This window comes from Symphalangus syndactylus, chromosome 6 (genome assembly GCF_028878055.3).
Source record: "Symphalangus syndactylus isolate Jambi chromosome 6, NHGRI_mSymSyn1-v2.1_pri, whole genome shotgun sequence".
NCBI lineage: Eukaryota > Metazoa > Chordata > Mammalia > Primates > Hylobatidae > Symphalangus > Symphalangus syndactylus.
Genome location: NC_072428.2, coordinates 21,798,124 through 21,819,094, shown reverse-complemented (window position 1 = coordinate 21,819,094; position 20,971 = coordinate 21,798,124). Strand labels below are relative to the sequence as shown.

The 20,971-nt window shown below is 45.3% G+C and overlaps 1 protein-coding gene across 3 annotated transcripts in view; it reads right to left on the bottom strand.

Annotated features, from left to right (window-relative positions):
- The window catches only part of ELF5 (E74 like ETS transcription factor 5), a 38,364-nt gene that overhangs the window by 5,641 nt on the left and 11,752 nt on the right, over nucleotides 1-20,971 (bottom strand). Inside the window, exons 3-5 of one of the 3 annotated variants that reach the window (XM_055281956.2) lie at nucleotides 13,815-14,048; nucleotides 10,310-10,360; nucleotides 1,036-1,104 (exon numbers count right to left, since the gene is read on the bottom strand). In XM_055281956.2, coding sequence (XP_055137931.1) covers nucleotides 1,036-1,104; nucleotides 10,310-10,360; nucleotides 13,815-14,048 — 354 coding nt within the window. The remainder of the gene's footprint in view (nucleotides 1-1,035; nucleotides 1,105-10,309; nucleotides 10,361-13,814; nucleotides 14,049-20,971) is intronic. The other 2 variants (XM_055281959.2, XM_055281960.2) reach the window with 2 other exon arrangements.

Genomic DNA, 20,971 nt, shown 5'->3' with positions numbered 1-20,971 from the left:
TGGAATATTTCCCATTGTTATGACTGATTGCTCTACCTGGAAACTTACTGAGCTGTGACATGTCTGTGTCTCCCATCGAAACAATTGTGAAACACACATTCAGAGACACCGAATTTACATTGACTGGCAACACTGTGACTCACAGATGTTCTATGGAACTACAGTTTAACTTTTATGGAATGAATGAAATGACAGTCAAATGATCTTTTCATTCTTCTTTCTGACAGGCAGCATGGTTGTACTGATTCCATAGTCACAACTGTCTGGGTGGACTGATCCTGCAATTTCGTTTTTCATGAAAGGCTGGTATTTCTCTTATTCTATGATATGGTGGTTAAGACCAGCTCTGGAGTCCCATTGTCTGAGTCTGGGTCCTGAATTCACCTCTTCCTACCTTTATAACCATAAACTCTTAGGGTTACTTTATCTATAAAATGGGATAATAAGAGTAGCTGTCTCCTAGGATAGGTTAGAGGATTTAATGATTTAATACATACCAAGTGGTTAGAATTATGCCTAGCATATAGCAATTGTTTTCTAACACACACATTTGTGAAACTGCAAGCTTGACACTGCTCTGGGCCAATCTCTTAGTGCTGGGGAAGCTAATAGGATTGCCAGTTCCCAGTGTTTTCTTTGTTATCCTCCTCTGAGAAGAAGCCACAGTGGACCCAGGATTGGATCCGGCTCCAGATGGTGGAGCCAGAATTTGAACCCAGGGAGTTTTCATTCCAAAGCTAATGTTCACAACTATGATCATGTCTGTCATAGTAGGTGTTCAATAGACATTTAATGGATAATTATTAGCTATGATTTGTTTAGCATTTGCTCAATCTCACCGACTCTTATGAGAAGAAATCAATCTGACTTTGATAATACATATAAAAGCAATCATTGATTTCTTTACTGCCTGCCTTGGGGAGTAACTGGTCCAACTCAAACGTTTAGTTTCAAAGCTTATTAAGGTAGATAGATCACTTTGTCTTAGGAATGGTTTTAAGAAATTAGAAATGAAAACCGGCATCCTGCACTTACTTGTTCTACTATGACTGTGACTGTCTTGACTTTTGATGCCACTTGTTTTCAAGCAGTTGGAATCAGCATCTGAAATAGAATTAATTTATAGCAGTGGAAAGGGATATAGAGGCCACATTCAGACCTTAAGTCATACCCAAATGGGTAAATACTAACTGAATGCCTTTGTAGTAGAAGACACCACATTAGGCACTTTGGGGGTGATTACTAGGTGGCAGGTGTCAAGATGCTTTAAGATGTGCCTTTGAGGAGCACTTGTATTCAATCTCACCCACCCTGATGAGAATAAATAAATCGGTTTTGATCGAGGCCCGTGCGGGGCCTTCCTAGGAGGCCATGGTAAGGACTTGGGACTTTATATCAAAGTGTAGAGCAAAGATCCTCAATTTAAGAAGATCTCTCTTGCTCCTGTGTGGAGAACAGACTGGAAGAGACACAAGTAGAAGCAAAGAGACTAGAGCTTATGAAGGGTAGAAAGCAAGACATTAACTCCGTGCTGATTTAAATGATAACTCAGGCTGTGAGTCACAACCTGAGACACCTGGACAAGCATTGTCCCAGAGTAGTATATGAGTTTTTAAAATGGTGGCACCAGATCTGCCCCTCCAGCTCACACTGAGTCTCCACTGCTTCTCTTAGCCCCCTGCTTGCTTTGCCCTGGCCACCCTGGCTTCAGGCTCTCCGGAAACGTGCAGGCACATTCCACATCAGGGGCTTCGCAGTTGCTCTTCCGCTTGTCCAGCACGTTGTTCCCTTGGATACTTGTGGTGCACTCCCTCATCTCGATCCTGCTTCCAAATCACCTTCCAGAGGCCTCCTCTGACCACTCAGGTTGGGTCTGCACATCCTCCCCACTGCTCCACATTTTACATAGAATATTCAAGCATATTCTATGATGTATCTATTCATGAAGTTCACTGTCTGTCTGTGCACACGAGGGGGCAGGGATTTGTGTTTCCCGACATAACCCTGCAGCACCTAGCACACTGCTGGGCATATAGTAGGTGCTCAGTATCATCGAGCAGCCACTGTGCTACGCTGTAGTAACTGTACTGCACCACACTACACTAACTATACTGTTCTATACCACACCATACTGTACTATACTAACTATACTGTACTACACCACACCATACTGTACTACACTAACTATACTGTACTACACCACACCATACTGTACTACACCAACTATACTGTACTACACCACACCATACTGTACTACACTAACTATACTGTACTACACCACACCATACTGTACTACGCCAACTATACTGTACTACACCACACCATACTGTACTACGCTAACTATACTGTACTACACCACACCATACTGTACTACGCCAACTATACTGTACTACACCACACCATACTGTACTACACTAACTATACTGTACTACACCACACCATACTGTACTACACTAACTATACTGTACTACACCACACCATACTGTACTACACTAACTATACTGTACTACACCACACCATACTGTACTACACTAACTATACTGTACTACACCACACCATACTGTACTACACTAACTATACTGTACTACACCACACCATACTGTACTACACTAACTATACTGTACTACACCACACCATACTGTACTACACTAACTATACTGTACTACACCACACCATACTGTACTACACTAACTATACTGTACTACACCACACCATACTGTACTATACTAACTATACTGTACTACACCACACCATAGTGTACTATTATACTGTACTACACCACACCATACTGTACTATACTAACTATACTGTACTACACCACACCATACTGTACTACACTAACTATACTGTACTACACCACACCATACTGTACTATACTAACTATACTGTACTACACCACACCATAGTGTACTATTATACTGTACTACACCACACCATACTGTACTATACTAACTATACTGTACTACACCACACCATACTGTACTATACTAACATACTGTATTACATACCACACCATACTGTACTATACTAACTATACTGACTATACCACACCATACTGTACTATACTATCCTATCCTGTGCTGTACATACTATGCTGTACTACCTATACTCTACCATACTATACTAACTATACTGTACTGTACCATGCTATATTAACTATGTGATACTGTACTATACTATACTACACTAACTACATTATACTGTACTATAACATACTAACTATACTGACTGTACTGTAGTATACCATGACAACTATACTATACTACACTAACTATACTGTACTACACCACACCATACTGTACTACACTAACTATACTGTACTACACCACACCATACTGTACTACACTAACTATACTGTACTACACCACACCATACTGTACTACACTAACTATACTGTACTACACCACACCATACTGTACTACACTAACTATACTGTACTACACCACACCATACTGTACTACACTAACTATACTGTACTACACCACACCATACTGTACTACACTAACTATACTGTACTACACCACACCATACTGTACTACACTAACTATACTGTACTACACCACACCATACTGTACTACACTAACTATACTGTACTACACCACACCATACTGTACTACACCAACTATACTGTACTACACCACACCATACTGTACTACGCCAACTATACTGTACTACACCACACCATACTGTACTACGCCAACTATACTGTACTACACCACACCATACTGTACTACACTAACTATACTGTACTACACCACACCATACTGTACTACACTAACTATACTGTACTACACCACACCATACTGTACTATACTAACTATACTGTACTACACCACACCATAGTGTACTATTATACTGTACTACACCACACCATACTGTACTATACTAACTATACTGTACTACACCACACCATACTGTACTATACTAACATACTGTATTACATACCACACCATACTGTACTATACTAACTATACTGACTATACCACACCATACTGTACTATACTATCCTATCCTGTGCTGTACATACTATGCTGTACTACCTATACTCTACCATACTATACTAACTATACTGTACTGTACCATGCTATATTAACTATGTGATACTGTACTATACTATACTACACTAACTACATTATACTGTACTATACCATACTAACTATACTGACTGTACTGTAGTATACCATGACAACTATACTATACTATATCATACTGCACTGTTCTGTACTGCACTATACTATTCTATTACTGTACTGTACTAACACTATACTACAGTGTACTATACTATACTATACTGTACTGTACCAACTATACTATACTGTATTACACTATAGTATACTATATTTACTGTACCACACTATACTGAACTATACTATATTAACTGTACTGTACTGTGCTAACTATACTATCTTGTATTATACTGTAGTATACTCTACTAACTCTACTGTACTGTGCTATACTATACCATACTGTATTATACTAACTCTACTGTACTGTGCTATACTATACCATACTGTATTATACTAACTATACTGCACTGTACCAACTATACCATATTGTATTATACTGTAGCATACTATACTAATCATACCACACTGTACTGTAATAACTATACTATATTGTACTATACTATACTGACTATACTGCACCATATATTATATTCTACTGTACATACTGTACTATACGAACTAGACTGTACTAACTATAATATACTCTACTATACTATACTATACTAACTATACTGCACTAACTATACTTCACTACACTGTAGTATACTAACTATACTGTACCTGTGCTACACTATACTATACTAACTATACTATACTATACTACATTATACTGTACAACTATCCCTGCTGCATCATCTAGTATGTACACTGTCACTGCTGAATGAAGGAAGGGCAGGAATGACATCCTGTGCCCCACACTGCTGCTTAGGGTGACCTCTCTCAGTGCCACTGGGTCATGTCACCTTACCGGCTGAACATCCTGCAGTGGTTCCCCATTTCTTCCAGGATGAAGGCTGTACATTAGGTAGGCCTTTCACAGACTGATCCCCACCCAGATCTCCAGCCTTATCTCTTTCTGCTTCCCAACGTTTTCCCTTCCCCTGGGTCAAATGGTTCCACTGGGGTGTGGCTTTCTCCTGCCCCAGGACCTTTGCACAGACTCCCCACTCTCCACTTCTACCCAGCGGATCTCTCACAAGACCTCTTCAGGAAGCCTTCTCTGAACTGACCCTCTGGGTTAGACCCCTTATGAGCCCCATAGAGAGCACCTGTGTGTTCCTTGGTATCACAACACTGGGCCCACCTTACCGGAAAGATTAATCTCTTTTTCTCCTCCACTATCAGCTGATATTTATGAAGCACTTACTAAATGCCAAGTGCTTGTTAAGGGCTTCACATAGAGTATCTCATTTCATCCTTACAACAACCCTGTGTGATACTATTATGATTTTCATTTTATTGAGGAGGAATTGGAAGTCCAGAGAGCTTAAAAATTTTTTCCAGATGGTGGAACCAGAGAGTTCTCATTCCAAAGCTAACGTTCATAACTACTACTTTATCATGTCTTTCACAGCAGGTGTTCAATAGACATTTAATGAACCATTATTAGCTAAGATTTGTTGAGCATTTGCTATTGTCGGATGCTCACTCAACCTTCCCCACCCTTATGAGATATGTCTATTACTATCCCCAGATTGATCTGTTGTTTTGATTTAATCTTTTAGGAGAAGAGAAAACAAATGGAGTCATAAACAAAGGCGAATTATTAAGTGTGAATAGACAACAAGCTTTCACTGAAATGCCAAAATGGCAAGAAGTGGGAGGAAAAACGTTGCCCTTTTGACTTTGATGATTTCTCCCATATTTTGGATGAAGGGTATCTGGCTTGGTAGGAGGAACACAGTACAGATCAGCATGAGAGGGGTTTATGAGGCTGATGGGAATTTCTTCTGTGGGTCTTGCCGAGATATCCCTGTTCTGTCTGTTCCTAGTTCTGCAGTGATGGCTTTGAAGGTACTCATTGGTTGACTAGACAAGGCCTCGCTTGGCTGGTGGTGGCAGGGGCAGGGGGCCAAAGTCATTACTGCAATGTTAATATTGAGGCAGGTTCCCAAATCAACCTCTACCAGCACTGGGTGGTGGATCTGTAGCACCACTGTGAACCCACTATATTTCTCTGTAAATGCCAGTTGTGTTTCAGGGTGCAGCTCTCCCTGGCTCACAACTTTTGTCATCTTGACTATGTCCCTGCAGCTGGTAGGGGATGAGGGGAGACATGGCTCAGGCTCTCTGCAGTCTGTGGGATTTGGAGAGGCTTGGTTGGCCTTGAGCCTGGACACTTTTAAAATGTGGCCAAAGGATGTATCCTCAATTGTTTATTGCAAGCACTCCAGAAGCTGGGGTGGGGGCCTGAGTTGCAGGGTTTCCAAAACAAGTTTATCGTATCCCCACGACACTAGCAGTCCAGCCATGGAGCCCACACCCCATGCCAGGCTGGTGCAGAGAAGCTCTGAGGCTCAGGAGCAGGGAGGTGCCTGGCAGCAAACCCCAGACTCTAGGCCTGGTTCCTGGGCCCAGAATACCCTCTACTGGCATTTCTGCAGGGGAGGTGGGTGGGGAGTGGGGCAGGTGGATAGAAGAGACCAAGCAGAAAGGGAATGGGTTGTTTCACTTTGGCCAGCTCTGACAGTTTTGTAGCTTGTGTGTCTGGGCACCTTCAGTGGGCACTAAGTTGAAAATTGTCCTGTTGTTCGAATTGTTGTGAAGCTGGGCCCAGACCTTGAGGAGTTTCTGGGCCTTGGATCTCAACTTAGTGGGCAGCAGAGTGAATAGAAGGGCCTGGGAACATGTGTGCCTATGTGCATATGTGTGTGTGTGCGTGCATGTGTGAGTGTACATAGCACACAATGTAAAAAGCACAGGCTTTGCGGAAATGTGTTGGAATCTCAGCCCTGCACTTACTTGCAAGTTATTACACCTCCAGTTTCCTCAGATGCAAATGGAGATAATTACACTCCTTAACGGAGCTAGAACAAGGATTAAATGGGATAATGTAAGCAGAACACTTGGCACAGTGTTATGCTTAGCACATAGTAAGTGCTTAATAAATGGTCAAGACAGCTATATTCATTTTTGTTGAAGACCCAGTGGGAACATTGCTGAAAGCCCCAGGATGCCACTTTCCTTATTGGCCAGGTCTTGGTCTTTGGATGGGACGTCAGCACTGAAAGGCAGCCTCTCATTTTTGGGTCAGGGAATATCTGAGATCAGGAAACATCACCTGAGCCATAGGCACCATGACCACGTGTCCTGGGCTTTCTGGAATGGGCTCATTGTATAAACTACCAAACTGTTGTCTTCATACCTCCCCTTGTGCCCATCAAACTATCCATTAGGGTTTCTGTTTGGGGAAAGCATGATCATCAGGGTTGGGGGAGAGCCAGAGATGGTCCTCAGGGGTCTCGGGGGAAGGCCATGGTGTCCTGGCCAAGGCACTGAGGCTGGAAAACCTCTGGGGCTGGCTCTCAGGTGGACTTAAACTTCTTAACCCTGAGTTCAGTCTAGTTCTAGGCTCCCAAATGGAGCAGACAGGGAAGAGCCCATGGCACCCACCATCAGCAGAGGGCTTGTCTCCATGAGTGCATGCTCCAGAGATGCTAGCCCAGAGCCCTTGCCCCACCACTTCTATTTCTAGAAACTTCTCCCCACCTCTTCCCCATCGCTGGGTCTGGGCCACCATCATCATCACTCCTCCAGGCAGCAGCCTCCTGGCCAGACTGCTTTCTGACCCACACAATAGCAGCCCAAGAGATCTTAAAATGTAAATGTGATCTGATCACTTTCATGCTTATGACCTTTCAGTGGCTTCCCAGCTTGCTCAGAATGAAATCCTAACTCTGCTGCCCACAAAGTGGTGAGTGATCTGGCCCTATCCTGCTCTCGGCCTCAGCTCCCACCCCTCCTTCTGCTGATGCTGCTGAGACTACTGATGCCCTGAGTGTTATACAAGTTATTATGCCTCCACTGTCACAGAATTGAACTGCTCAGTAGAATCTGAGCGGTTCAAGATGGCAGCCACCTGTGGCTACTGAGCACTTGAAATTTGGCTATGCAACTGAGGAGCTGAATTTTAATATAACTTAAGTAATTAAACTGGTCCCGTGTGGCTAGTGGCTACTGTACTGGCCAAGCTAATGCTAGACTCACTGGCCTTCTTTGGTTCTTTCTCTAAGACACCAAGATTGTTCCTGCCTCAGGAACTCTGCACTGGCCATTCGCTGCTTGGAACCTTTTCTTCTCTCTCTTTTCCTGGGTAACTTCTTCTCATGCTTTAATTCAACTATCTCTTCCTCCAAATAGCTGTCCCTGGACCCAGTGTAAATGCAATTTTTCCCCATTACACACAAAGCATGCTGATCTTTCCCTTTGTAATATCATCGTGATGAGCAGTTATGTATTTATCATTTGGGTTATTTAATATCTCTACCCCGACCTTGCCTCAATGAGAGCAAGACTCAAATAGTGCTCATCACCACAGCTGCAGTGCCTAGCTCTGGGCCTGGCATATAGTAAGTGTCCAATAAATGTTTGTTCAAAGAATGAAGGAAACAGGAGAGAAATAAGTGGGTAAGGGGAGCAAAGGCATGAAGGGCTTCAGATTTAGACATACCTGGGTCATCTGTTGTCTTCTAAACATGTCACTTTTAACCTCTAAGCTTCAGTTTCTACCCCTATAAAAAGGCTATAGCACTAGGACTTGTCTCATATTGGGAAGATTACCTGACACAGTGTCTATAAAGATTTTAGCACAGGGCCTGGTTCACAGGAAGCACTCAATAAATGCTAGCTGTCATCTTCATCCTTATCCTCATCATCATAAACATCACTACATTGAATCTAACTGCGGCTAGTTATATATTCAGGTAACATCTACTTCAAAAGAACTTACTGGACACACCTTCTCTTTCTATTGTATTAGCTTCCTTTTGTCATGTGGAAGGCAGACTGGTAAGTGATTCCTATTTGAAGGTGAAGACACTCACCCCTGGAGAAAGGGTTGGTCAGGTCCAGGTCACTACTACTTAGAGAGGAAAGCAAATGCCTGCCTGTGGCTCAAGCCTTTGGCCACAGTAATGTCTCCTGGGCTTCACAGGCTCATTTCTTCCAGGGGCTTTGCCTGGGTTAGGTGGGGTGGTAAAAGTTGGGATTTACATCCCCCAGGCTGCTGCAGATGGATCACAAGGGATTCTACCAGCACCAGGAAACAGTGTGGGAGCTTTGTTCACAGGTGGGTGAGATGCTACACCCGGGGGCCCCAAGTGATGAAACCTGGCAGAATGCAGAGCTGCTCGTGTGAGGGCAGCTGCGGTCTGTGGGGCAGGGAGCACCTGCTTAAGCCCGTAGCATGTGGTCCGTGAACTGGCTATTCCTGTGCTAAAGCACCAAAAACAAAACGAAAAACAAAATTCCAAAAACTTTTGTTAACTAGGATCCAAGTAACGTGAGTCCTCAGTTGACTGTTTGGGACTTTAAGGAGGAAAAAATAATAATCCATAAGAACAGTCCCTCTATGTCTGCCCCTCCAGCTTGTACCCCTCAGAGGCCTTGGAAATCACCATGTGCTCTGCTCCCTCTCTGCAGATGACTGAGCTGAAGCCCATGGGGGAATGGGGTTTGCCCAGGAGGACCACATCTCCTCCTGGCCTCTGGGCCAGGGACTCAGTAACTAATAGCAGTCATCATTATCATCTTTAAAAAATGAAAGCACCAAAGATCCCTTTCCCGAGCCTTCTTCATCTGCCAAAGTGAAACAGGGAAGGTTAATCAGCAGCATCCACAAGGTTATTTGAGATCCTCCATCGTCTTATAATTATAAACTCTACCTGCTTAGTGAGCTCAGAGTCTTCTTAAGCATTATGAACCACGAGGCTTCTAATAGTATTATTAGTGTTATGACAAACGGATACTGGTTTGGGAGCATCTACACTGGTGGCGCATGCTGAGCTCTTTGTGTGCATCTTTTCTCAAACTTACCACGACCCACAAGGGTCACACTATTTTACAGACAGGGGAATGGAGTCTCAGAGGATAAGCAATCCATAGACCCAAGCTATGGTCCTACAGACCCACGCCCATGCTCTTTCTGTCACACTCTTTCCGCCACGCTTTTCCCCACTGCCTTCTCTAGGTCTGGGATTGTTTTGGTTCATCAACTTTTCAGTATGATCCTAAAAGAATGGTCAAGCCCATGTGCCAATGACAGCCTTGAGAGAGCCTTGGGTGGCTTGCGCTTGGTTACTTACAGTCTTTGATGGTGGCCTTGCTTTCTTCAGCATCATTAAAAAAGGAGTAACCTGGGAAAGAAAAAGAAATCCAGAAACCATACCATGCAATCCTGGTTTCCACTGGCCAGGCCAGGAGAGCGGGTATTGGAGGGAAGTGGAGTGACTGTCCCTCTTGAGTTTGGTTACATCTTAGAGGGAACCTTGGAGACCATCTGGTCTTAGAGTGCCACCCTGAAGCCATCCCCGAGAGGTGATAATTTCCTCATTTTTAAAGGTAATTTGGAGGGAGCACCCAGAACCAGGCTTCCCAGCAGCCTCTGCAGATTTTCTGAGCAGGCACTGGGGAGTAAGCTCTGGTCTGGGGTCTAGGGCTGGGCTCTGAGCTGGGCTGGGCTACTGACCCCTGTGCAGCCATGCCCAGTCACTCAGTCTCTGGGCTTGTTGGTTCTTCTCATTGACATCACGAGATAAAATACCCACTAAGCTCCCATTTGGCTAAGAGTCTATAGTCTCTGACAAGACCTCTAATCCCTTGGGGATTGGAATGCCTGTTACGTGCTGGTCAGTGAGGAGAACAGGCATAAGAGGTTGCAAGAAGTGCAAAGCTCTATGTGAATGCTGAGTTTAATGAGGATGTGGAAGATGATGTCAGGGCCTTTGTTCGCTCCTCTGTAGAATGGGGTGGGCTGGGGTTCAATGAGGAGTTTCAGATTGTGTTTTCACATAGCAGTGTAGGCTGAAGGATACCTATGTCCTAGCTTGGTCCAACATGAGGACTAATTTCTATTTGCTGAGCAGACTGGAGCAGGGCACGGTTGTGATTGTTTATTCCTGGTGTCGTGTTGTCGTTGGTTTTGGTCAGCCAGGCGCCTCAGTTGACTCTGTCCAAAGGGCCGACTGAGAACAGGATGGGAGATTGAAAAGGGGGTCATTCCTCTCCTAGGCTGTGGAGGCCACCCTCTGACCTTGCTTCCCAGTAACCAGTGTCCCCAGGTTTCCGGACCCTTAAATCCTACTGCAATACCTACGGAGCTGGATGGTGCCCAGGCCTTACAGCCCCCTTCCAGCTCCTCTCCTCCATAAAACTGCCTTATTCTGTGTCCTGTTCTGCCAGAGTCCAAACCTATGGGGTAGTATAAGGCATACAGGAGGTAATAACCCCCAGTTCACTGTAGAATTTATGATCTAAATGGAGACACTTTTGAAAATGAAAGGTAGTGCTACGGTAATAACAATTACTCCAGGATCACAGGCAGAAACGATGTTTCCTGGGCAAATGGGGACAGTGTGAACTTTGACCACAATATATATATCTCCACAATCTACAATCCACATATCTGCTTGAGAAACATTAAAAGAGGAATTTCAGAACGGAGTAGATTGGTGGAGTAGATAGTTTTACTGCTCAACATGGAACCCTCCTGGCCTAGAGGGTGCTTGAAATCCCACCATTAAAGGTGGCATTGTGATTGCAGGAACTCCTTAGAATAAGAAGAGGTAATGTATGACCTATTAAAAAAGAAGAGGTAATGTATGACCTATTAAAAAGCAGCTGGCTTTTTAGGTTTAGCCTATTAGTTTTGCACAGGGCCCTGGGGTAATAAAACCAGGGACAGTTCTTTTTTTTTTTTTTTTTTTTTCCAGAATTTTGCTCTTTTTGTCCAGGCTGGAGTGCAATGGTGCAATCTCAACTCACTGCAACCTCCACCTCCTGGGTTCAAGTGATTCTCATGCCTCAGCCTCCTGAGTAACTGGGATTATAGGCACGCACCACCATGCCTGGCTAATTTTGTATTTTTAGTAGAGACGGGGTTTTCACCATGTTGGCCAGGCTTGTCTCGAATTCCTGACCTTAGATGATCTGCCTGCCTCAGCCTCCCCAAAGTATTGGGTTTACAGGCCTGAGCCACCGTGCCTGGCCAACAGTTTTTTTTTTTTTTTTTTTTGATGCCACCATTGCCAGGGAAGAGAGGTGCTTGTGGTGGGAGACACCAGCACAGGTGCTGCACAAGGGTGTGGAGACAAATGAGGTTGACTTGACATTTGGCCAAGCTGGCACTGCCAAGCTGCATCTTTTTCCAGAATAAAATACACCCCTCTCTGTGGCCCTAGGATTTTTGTGCAAGCCCGTTCCCTTGGGAGGATCCTAAATGGAGTTCCAAGCTCCTTCTTCTGGAGCCGTTGTGACTTGGTCAAACTTGTCCTATTTCAGGGAGTGCCCACTCTAAGTACAGGACACAGATCCCAGCTCTTGGCAGGTCATTGTCACTGGAGTTTTGGCTCCCAGGGCCCAAGCCATGTAGTGCCCAAGGGCCACCATTCTTAGCTTTTCTGCCATCAAGCACTCATGATGGATGAGGATCAAGAGGAGGCCAAAGAATCACAGAGCAAGAGGGTCCTCTATGGTTTTTCTGTCCAAACAAGAGTCACCGTCATAGCCTCCTCTTCAAGCATGGGGCTATTCGACTACTTGGTTATCTCCCGTGGTGAGCATCGTCCTATCTCCTGTATCTTCTGAATTACCTTTTCAAAAGAAGGTACCAACCTTTAAAAAGGTCCTTCTTAAAACTGCGCTGAGATAGGTTTCCTTTAACATCCTATAATATGCCTCTTGGTTATATTAATGATGATGGAAACAGCTGCCATTTACTGCATTTCCATCTTCATATGCTGTTCTAGGTAATATTTCCCTGAATCCTCTCGAAAAGCCCATGGAGGTGTCATTATCCCATTGGACAGATGAGGCAGTGGGGATTCAGACAGGGTAAGCCACTCGCCAGAGTTTCCATAGCTTGGAGTATTGGAGCTAGGGTTGGAACACAGGTCTTTCGGCTCTCCAAGCCCTTGCATTGTACTGACTTTCTGTGAATCAGCCCTGTTTGCTGTGTGACCTTGAGGAAGTCACTTAATGTCTCAGGATATCAGTTCCTTTATCTATGTGTGACTTTGAGACATTAGAGCTCGATGTTCTCAAAGAACCCTTCTGGATTGAAAAAATATTCATCGACATTCTGCATGCAAAAGGCCTGTTGAAGAGTTAAATAATGCTATTGGCGCCACCTTCTGGCCACTTGATCCTTGACCATTAGGAATGTGATGAAATGATAATTAGTTGGACTCCTATGGAAATGGGAAGCGAGTTTATTTAGTTTTATTCCTCTTCTGCTTAATGAGAGATGAAGCACAAACCTCTTTTTTTGTCCACCCTGTGTGGTTTCAAATCATTATGAAGATATTGTATTATTATCAGCCTGGTGCCTGGGCAGTCCCTGAACGAACGTGCTGTTAGTTTTTCTTTTTCTTTTTTTAAATGCACTCAATTTGCATTTTTGTAACTTGCTCCCTTTTCCCTAAAATCCACAATTCTGGCATACTAGCTTCCAGTTATTGAAGGTTTGGGTTAACGAGAACTCCAGTTAGTAAAATTTTGCTGTGCAAGTCACGCGATAGGAAAGGACTTCTCAAAGTTGTTTGGTCCTAATCCTGGTCCCTCCCCTGGAGGCCCGGCCCTCTGAACACTGACCTTGTGTGCGGATGTTCTGGAGGATGAAGTACAGGTACTCGCCGCAGAGGCCTGCTGCCTCGACAAACTCCTCCTGCGTCATGCTGCACAGCTGCAGGCCGCTGATGTTGAAGTGGCAGAAGGAGATGCAATTGGTGTCCAACTTGTACTGATCACAGCAGAACTGGAGCCACTCCCACACGTGGCGCTTAGTCCAGTATTCAGGGTGGACTGATGTCCAGTATGAGTCGCAGGCTGCACCAAAGGAGAAAGAAGTGAGGGACAACAGTCCTAAGACAGGCTTCGAGAGGGCCCCTGAAGGATGCATCAGTTAAGTAACATCCTCATCCCTCAGCCAACGAGTTGAAAGGACCTCCAGCCCTGGGTGTTCTGCAGGGCCCAGGTCACCTTCTATTCTGCAGAGAAAACCAGAGGGACTGGATCCTACAGATGAACTTTGGCATCAGAGAGGGAATGACAGGGGCAAGAAAGAACCAGACTTAGTGCTGATGCTTAAAAAAAGGCATTTAGTGGAGAAAGAAAGAAAACAGCCCCTCGGTTATTTGATTCCAGATAACATGATTCAAAAACACAAACTCAGCTGTTTGGCAAGCTGGGTTGAAATTCTGATTCTACCACTTTCCACTTGGGCAAGGTCTGTGGGCATTGAAGTCTCAGTTTCCTCATCTGTAAAATGGGGATAATATGCTCAACGCCCAGGACTGTTATGGAATTTGGAGTTAATGTGTGTAGAATGGCGCACAGAAACTTACCATCCAATTCAATAGTTACTAAATGCCTACTGTGTGTCAGACACCATTTGAAGCTGGTTTGATTCCCCATGCTTTAAAGGGCAGCTGCCCAATGCTGGCTATTCGTTTCTGCACAGTTACTGGCCATCTTGTGCCAAGAACCTTGGGTTATTAGACATTGCCAAGAGTCTGACAGTCCTTGGGTCACCATAGTAGGCACCTCCAGAGGAAGGTGGTCATGGGAGAGTTGGTTGTATTGTTGCTCTTGTGTTTTTGGTGGCGTTCGGAGTAATTTCTATCTTGAGATCAGAGCCCCTCACTCCTTTAGAGGAGTCATGTACATGCCTAGACAGTTGTGAGTGCCATCTGTCTGGGAGGCTGGGATGTGGCTCTGCCTGGCCCAGGGGCAGAGATTTGGTGTTCAACAGTTCTGTCCTACTGTTCTTAGGAGAAATGGAAAGTGGGGTGGACATAAGGTATGGAAGAGGTGCAGTAATAGGTACTTGGTCAGGCTCTTTGACATAAACAATTATTGTATCTGCCATGGGAAACATTCATTCATTTATTCATTTCATTCAATAAATAAAAGTTTTAGTTTCTTTACTGGTGAAATTGGAATAATTATAGCACCTATATCATAGTGTTGTTCTGAAGATTAAATGACTTAATATACATAAAAGTACCTGGAACAGAGCCTGGAGGATTTAAATGCTATTACAAACATTATGATTGAATATCTACTATGTGTGCAGCCACACATTGTATGTTAAGGATCCATGGTGGACAGGTTTGGTCCCTGTCCCCCAGGAGATCACAGAAGAGGAGCTTGAAAGTCATGGAAGACTTTCCCAAGAACCTACGCCAGTGTGTGGCAGAGCTGGATTTGAACCCTAGCCTGAACTCGAAAGCCATTGCTCTCCCCACACCACCATACCGGTCCTCAGAGGGTCAGCACAGAGCAGAGATGGAACATAAAGAGTGGCTGAGGCACGGGGAAAGCTGGAGAGAACACAACACGAGGGCCTGAGAAGAAAGGCAGACAGCAGAGAGTGGCTAAGGTGACGATGACAGAAAGGGTCCCTCACATGTTATACCCCACAGCAAATGGCAGTGGTGCGATTTGCAGCATTTAAACGTGAGTAGAACTCGTACCATTGTCAGTTGCTGATGATTCCAGGCAGGAGGTGGGTCCTCTGCCGGTCAGGTGCTACTACTCACTCAGCACCCTCAGCCAGCCAAGGCGCTACGTGTTTTTGTTGTCTCAAGTTTCTCAGGTCCCCTCAACAATCCTATCCAGTAGGTGTAATTGGACTATTCCACAAAAGAGGAAATAGAGGCTCCCCTTAAAACTCAAAGGTCTTCCAGAGATCTCTTTTCCCACCGAAGGGTGGGTGGAGGAGCAGTTGATTTATTTTATTTAAAAATTTTCAGAATTTTAGATACATTAAGATCAAAGCGTCAATATTGTGCCAGGGTGCTTGAGGCTGATGTCGTAGCCTCTACCTGACAGATAGGAAGAGCCAGGGAGCCGGTGAGACAGATGACTCAGGTCTTGCTCACTGGCCACTGGCTGGAGCTGGCCTACCAGGCCCGTGGGGGCTCTTCAGGGCAGGCAGGGGCTCCTGGCAGAACAAGGGGCCATTCCTGAGTTCGGCCTGAGCTTTCATCTACTGATTTCTGGCTTTAGTAAACCTGAGGGGCCTTTGGACTTTACTGGCTTCCCCTGAGAGATGTTTATGAGCCTTGACATTTTTCAGCTGCGGGTCCTGCCCGGGCCCTGCCCTAGATGGCTATCGGTGTGCGGCCGTCGGAGGGCACAGTTGATTTCTTTTCATGGAAAGGTTTCGCCAAGGCTCTGTTCCCCTGTTTCCCTCCCCTCCCCTCCCCTCTCTGCTTCCACCCCCTTGTTATTTTCTTTGGCACTTGAAGAGGGCCATAGTGTTTGCGGAAGCCAAGGGGGCCTCAACGATTCGGAGAAACGCCCAGGCCCCACACCGGGGAGGCGTTGCTGGCGCTGGCTCCCTGCTCCTCGGCGCTCCGCTTTGAAGCTCACCCACAGAGCGGCTTTGTGTGCGGCCTCGGCCCCTGGAGGGGAGCCAGAGTCCTGCGGAGGCTCCCTCTCCTCATCCGCAAGCTCCTTCCACAGCCCCAGAGCTGGGAGGAAAATGGCTGCTCTGGGTGCCATGGCAGGCCTCCAGGGGCCGCTTTTCCGGGGGTCCCATCCTCAGGACGGGAGGAGGGCGGCAGAGCGGAGGCTGCCCAGACGAGGGAGGCCGCCGTCAGCCCCTCCTCACCCGCCCCTCTCCTACTTTCCTCTCTCAGGAGGCTTCACGGCCCAGAGTCTTCCCACAGGGACTTCTCTTTGGATGGAACGTGGTCCCCATCTGCCTTCTCCTGAGGAATCTCTGCTCATCCTCACTCCCCCTCGCAGAGGGTCTCCTCCTCCTCCTCACTGAGTGCCCCTCAGGCGTCCTCCTCATCCCTCCCCTCCAGACCTCGAGCTTTTGCTCGCCCTGAACCAGGAGTGCTTGGAGCTTGGCCTAGCCCACCACAGGCCTACCTCAGTGAGTGTGACTGACTGACCAGGTGACTGACAGTCACTCTCTCCACTTTACACGTGAGGATACTGCCGTTCCGGGGACCGACGGGACCCCTGTAAGGTCACATGGCCTGTCAGTAAAGGAGTTAGGCCTCACCAACTCTTCTTGGTTGTCGGCATTTTCCCTCTTACCACGCCCCACACTTGGTTGAGGAGGACCAAGTTGGGCACACATCTCAAGACTGACTAAAGCAAGATTTGGATGAAGGTAGATATGTGTAATTGTAATTATCAATAATGGATAAGCAGAGCCTGACTAGAAAAAATAAAAAATACAATCTAGCTTTGAAGAATCAGAAAGAGGATGGCGAGACTGAAGATGACAGTGTTTAGAACCTTAATGAAGACATGAAGAAGAACCTTTTGCTACTCAGAAGACATGAACTCAGGGCAATAAAATAAGGGGTTATATACCCGCAGAATATATTATTTTTAATGGGTTGTGTTGTCTGGAAATGTAAAGTGATTTTCTCAATGCTTCTGTCATTTATAAAATAATCTCAACATTTTGGGAAAGTTGAGCCATGAGGCCCTTCTGCCTATGTCGAACAGTAGAGGCCCATCCTGGGCCTGGTAGGCTTGATCTGAATGCCCATAGGTCACTATTATTAAGCAGCAGGCTCTGCCAGCTCTTTTAAAGTCTGAAGTGGGTCAGGACACTTGTTTCAGGGCCAGCTGCATTGGAAGGAAGAATTGAACTAGAGGGAGTTTTCAGAAATTCTAGGGGAATTTTCACAAGTGATGCTATAACCTGAGATGCATTTAAATTCAGAAGGAGGACTTTAGCTTTCAGAGCTGGGTGTGTGCACCAGATGCCCACAGGGTCAGCAGATAATGTCTATGCCGAAGTGGCCCCATGTGGAGACAGTGGGGATTGGAAAGTTCATGCCAAAGTGCACAATGGCTACCTGACCCCTTGCCTTGTGGAAAGGTGGGCCTTGTGTTGCCAGGACCAGATTGCTAACTGAAATCTCCTGATTTCTATTTTCAAGTGAGGCAATTGGCTTGGTTTTTACAAAATACCACGGGAAGCCCAGTCAACATGTCTTCATGGGCTGGATCACTCCTGGCCATCACTTTGTGATGAAGAATCTCACAGGCTTTTGGCCACTTGTCTCCTTCAAGATTATTGTTTGGAGTGCGCATGCTAAAACTTTGAAGGATTCTTTTATGGTTGAATAATATTTTCTTCAAGTTAAAACTTATCTGGAAAAAAGCAACCCTGTTTTGCTGGGAGTGGAGGTGAAGGTACTAGCTCCAGGAGGCTCCTTGAAAATCACTGTTCTCAAACTTGAAACCAGGTTTCCTATATTTTGAATTCCCCTTCAAAGTTGAAAGGGCACATGGTCTCTCACACTTAGTGGTCCTGCCTCCTCGGACTCGTCTGCAAAATAAAAATAATAGGACCTACTTATCTGGGCTATTAAAAGGATTATGTAAATTAATACATGGAAAGTACTTAGAACAGGGCCAGGCATATGGCAAGTGCTCATCCACTTATACTTGTCAATATTAGGGTTACCTCCTGGGCTTCCCATGTCACCACTTTAATTACATTCCTTCAAACATTTCTAATTTTTTTTAAATGTGTAAGCCAGCTGCTTCGTCCCTTTCTAGACCTTCGGTTTATGTACTTCATAAAAAAATAGGAGTTATATTAGAAACCAAGCTTAGAAACCAAACCTAGCTAATTTGTTTTTGCATTGCCAGCCTTAGGTCCCTTAATGCTGCCATCTTTAAAAGCTGTTAAAAGCTGAGTTAGGTCCTTTAAAAGCTGTTAAAAGCTGGGGACACAGGTGAGTCTGGTGACTTTGTAAAATTCTTAATCATCAGGACACACACAAGACTCAAGCTTCTGAAACTGAGCAGAGGAGAGGGTGATGGTGGTAGTGCTGTATCCCCAGGGTGCACAGAGCAGGTAATTGAAAGTCACGTAACATTTCATTATGCATCTTCAAGAGAAAGATCAGAGGGTGGGTCCATTAATGCCCCACCTCCTTCTTTGTTATAGATAACTGATGTCTTCTCAATCTTATGCAGTGTTCTTAAAAAATCACTTCCAGGTTGGGTGCAGTGGCTCACACCTGTAATCTCAGAACTTTGGGAGGCTGAGGCAGGTGTATCACCTGAGGTCAGGAGTTCAAGACCAGCTGGCCAACAAGGTGAAACCCCGTCTCTACTAATAATACAAAAATTAGCTGGGCGTGGTGGTGCACGCCTGTAATCCCAGCTACTTGAGAGGCTGAGGCAGGAGAATTGCTTGAACCTGGGAGGTGGAGGTTGCAGTGAGCCGAGATGGCGCCATTGCACTCCAGCCAGGGTGACGGGACAGAAACTCCGTTTCCAAAAAAAAAAAAAAAAAATCATTTCCAGACAAGTCCTTTGGCCATCTCTTCCAAATGGATTGTTGTCCCTAAGCCCTTCCTATATAAAGATCCTGAAACCCACACTGTTCATCTTCTTGGAGCCTCACTCAAAGCAAAAATTTTGAGGGAAAATTTTAATTTTTGGTTTATTTGGTTTCTTTTAAACAGAGTCTCACTCTGTCATCTGGGCTGGAGTGCAGTTGCTTGAACATGGCTCACTGCAGGCTCACTCTCCTGGGCTCAAGCAATCCTCCCCCCTCAGCCTCTTGAGTAGCTGGGACCACAGGTGTGCAACACCATGCATGGCTAATTTTTTAATTTTGTAGAAACAGGGTCTCACCATTTTGCTCAGGCTGGTTGGTCTTGAACTCCTGGGCTCAGGCAAGCCTCCTGCTTCAGCCTCCCAAATTGTTGGGATTTCAGGCATGAGCCACCGTGCCTGGCCTGATTTTTATATTACAACAAAATAGATATGCAGCCGAATGCAAAATTTGCAGGTTCTAAAAGAAGTTTGAGCTTAGAGCTTTCAGTTATGTCCCTCTGGAGTGGAACTTGATCTTTCTCCTCTGCTGATTGGGGAGCAGTGATAAGAAAGTTTGTGAAGCTAGATGAACCTGCCACCTACAGGAATTCTGTACAAGAATCCAATTCTTGTTCCCAGCCTCCATTCTAGGATTCTGCCAGTGAGCCTGTTGGAGTGGAAGGGACCTTCCAATGGAAGTCACAGGGTTGGGTGCGGCAACTGAGCCTGGGCTGCGGAGATGGACCTTCCTGATTTGAAATCTTGGCTCTTCAATGGATTAGCTGTGCAACTCTAACAAACTGTCCTAACCTCTCTGGACCTCAACTTCCTTCACTGGTAAAATAAAAATAACAATAGTACCTATATCTTAGGAGGTTTGTTGTGAAAAGGAAATGATGCAGGTAAAGAACTTAGCCCAGTATCTGAATGACAGTAAGTTTTCAGTATAAGTCACCTGTTATTGGTTATTATTTTGGGACTACATTTGTTCTCAGGGAAACGGGGCCTTCCTCAATCTAGCTGAGGAACAACTACAGTAAAGCAAGCTCAGGGCTTGGCTGGGACAAGACAGACAGTCTGGGTCAGAGGAGGCCCGAGTTAGACAACCTGGGACCATAATTAGCATGATTTACTAGCATAGGGAGTTGGGAAAGTGTTTTGCCCGGGGCAGCACTGAAGAGAGGTGGTGAATGAACTGGATAGCAGGGGCACCATCAATTGCAGCTTTGTCCCTGAAAGGAAGGACGTTACGAGGGAAAACCTGAAATGATAAATGGCTTTCAAGTTTCCTCTCAGAGCCAGTCCAGCTCCATCCCATACCCCTTTCTGGCTTTCCAGCATAGCCTGTGGAAAGATTTAGACCATGAGATGGAAAAGTAAAGTCCAGTGCAGCGTCGGAAACTGGATAGAGAAAACAGGAGAAGGGCTGGCTGCAAAGT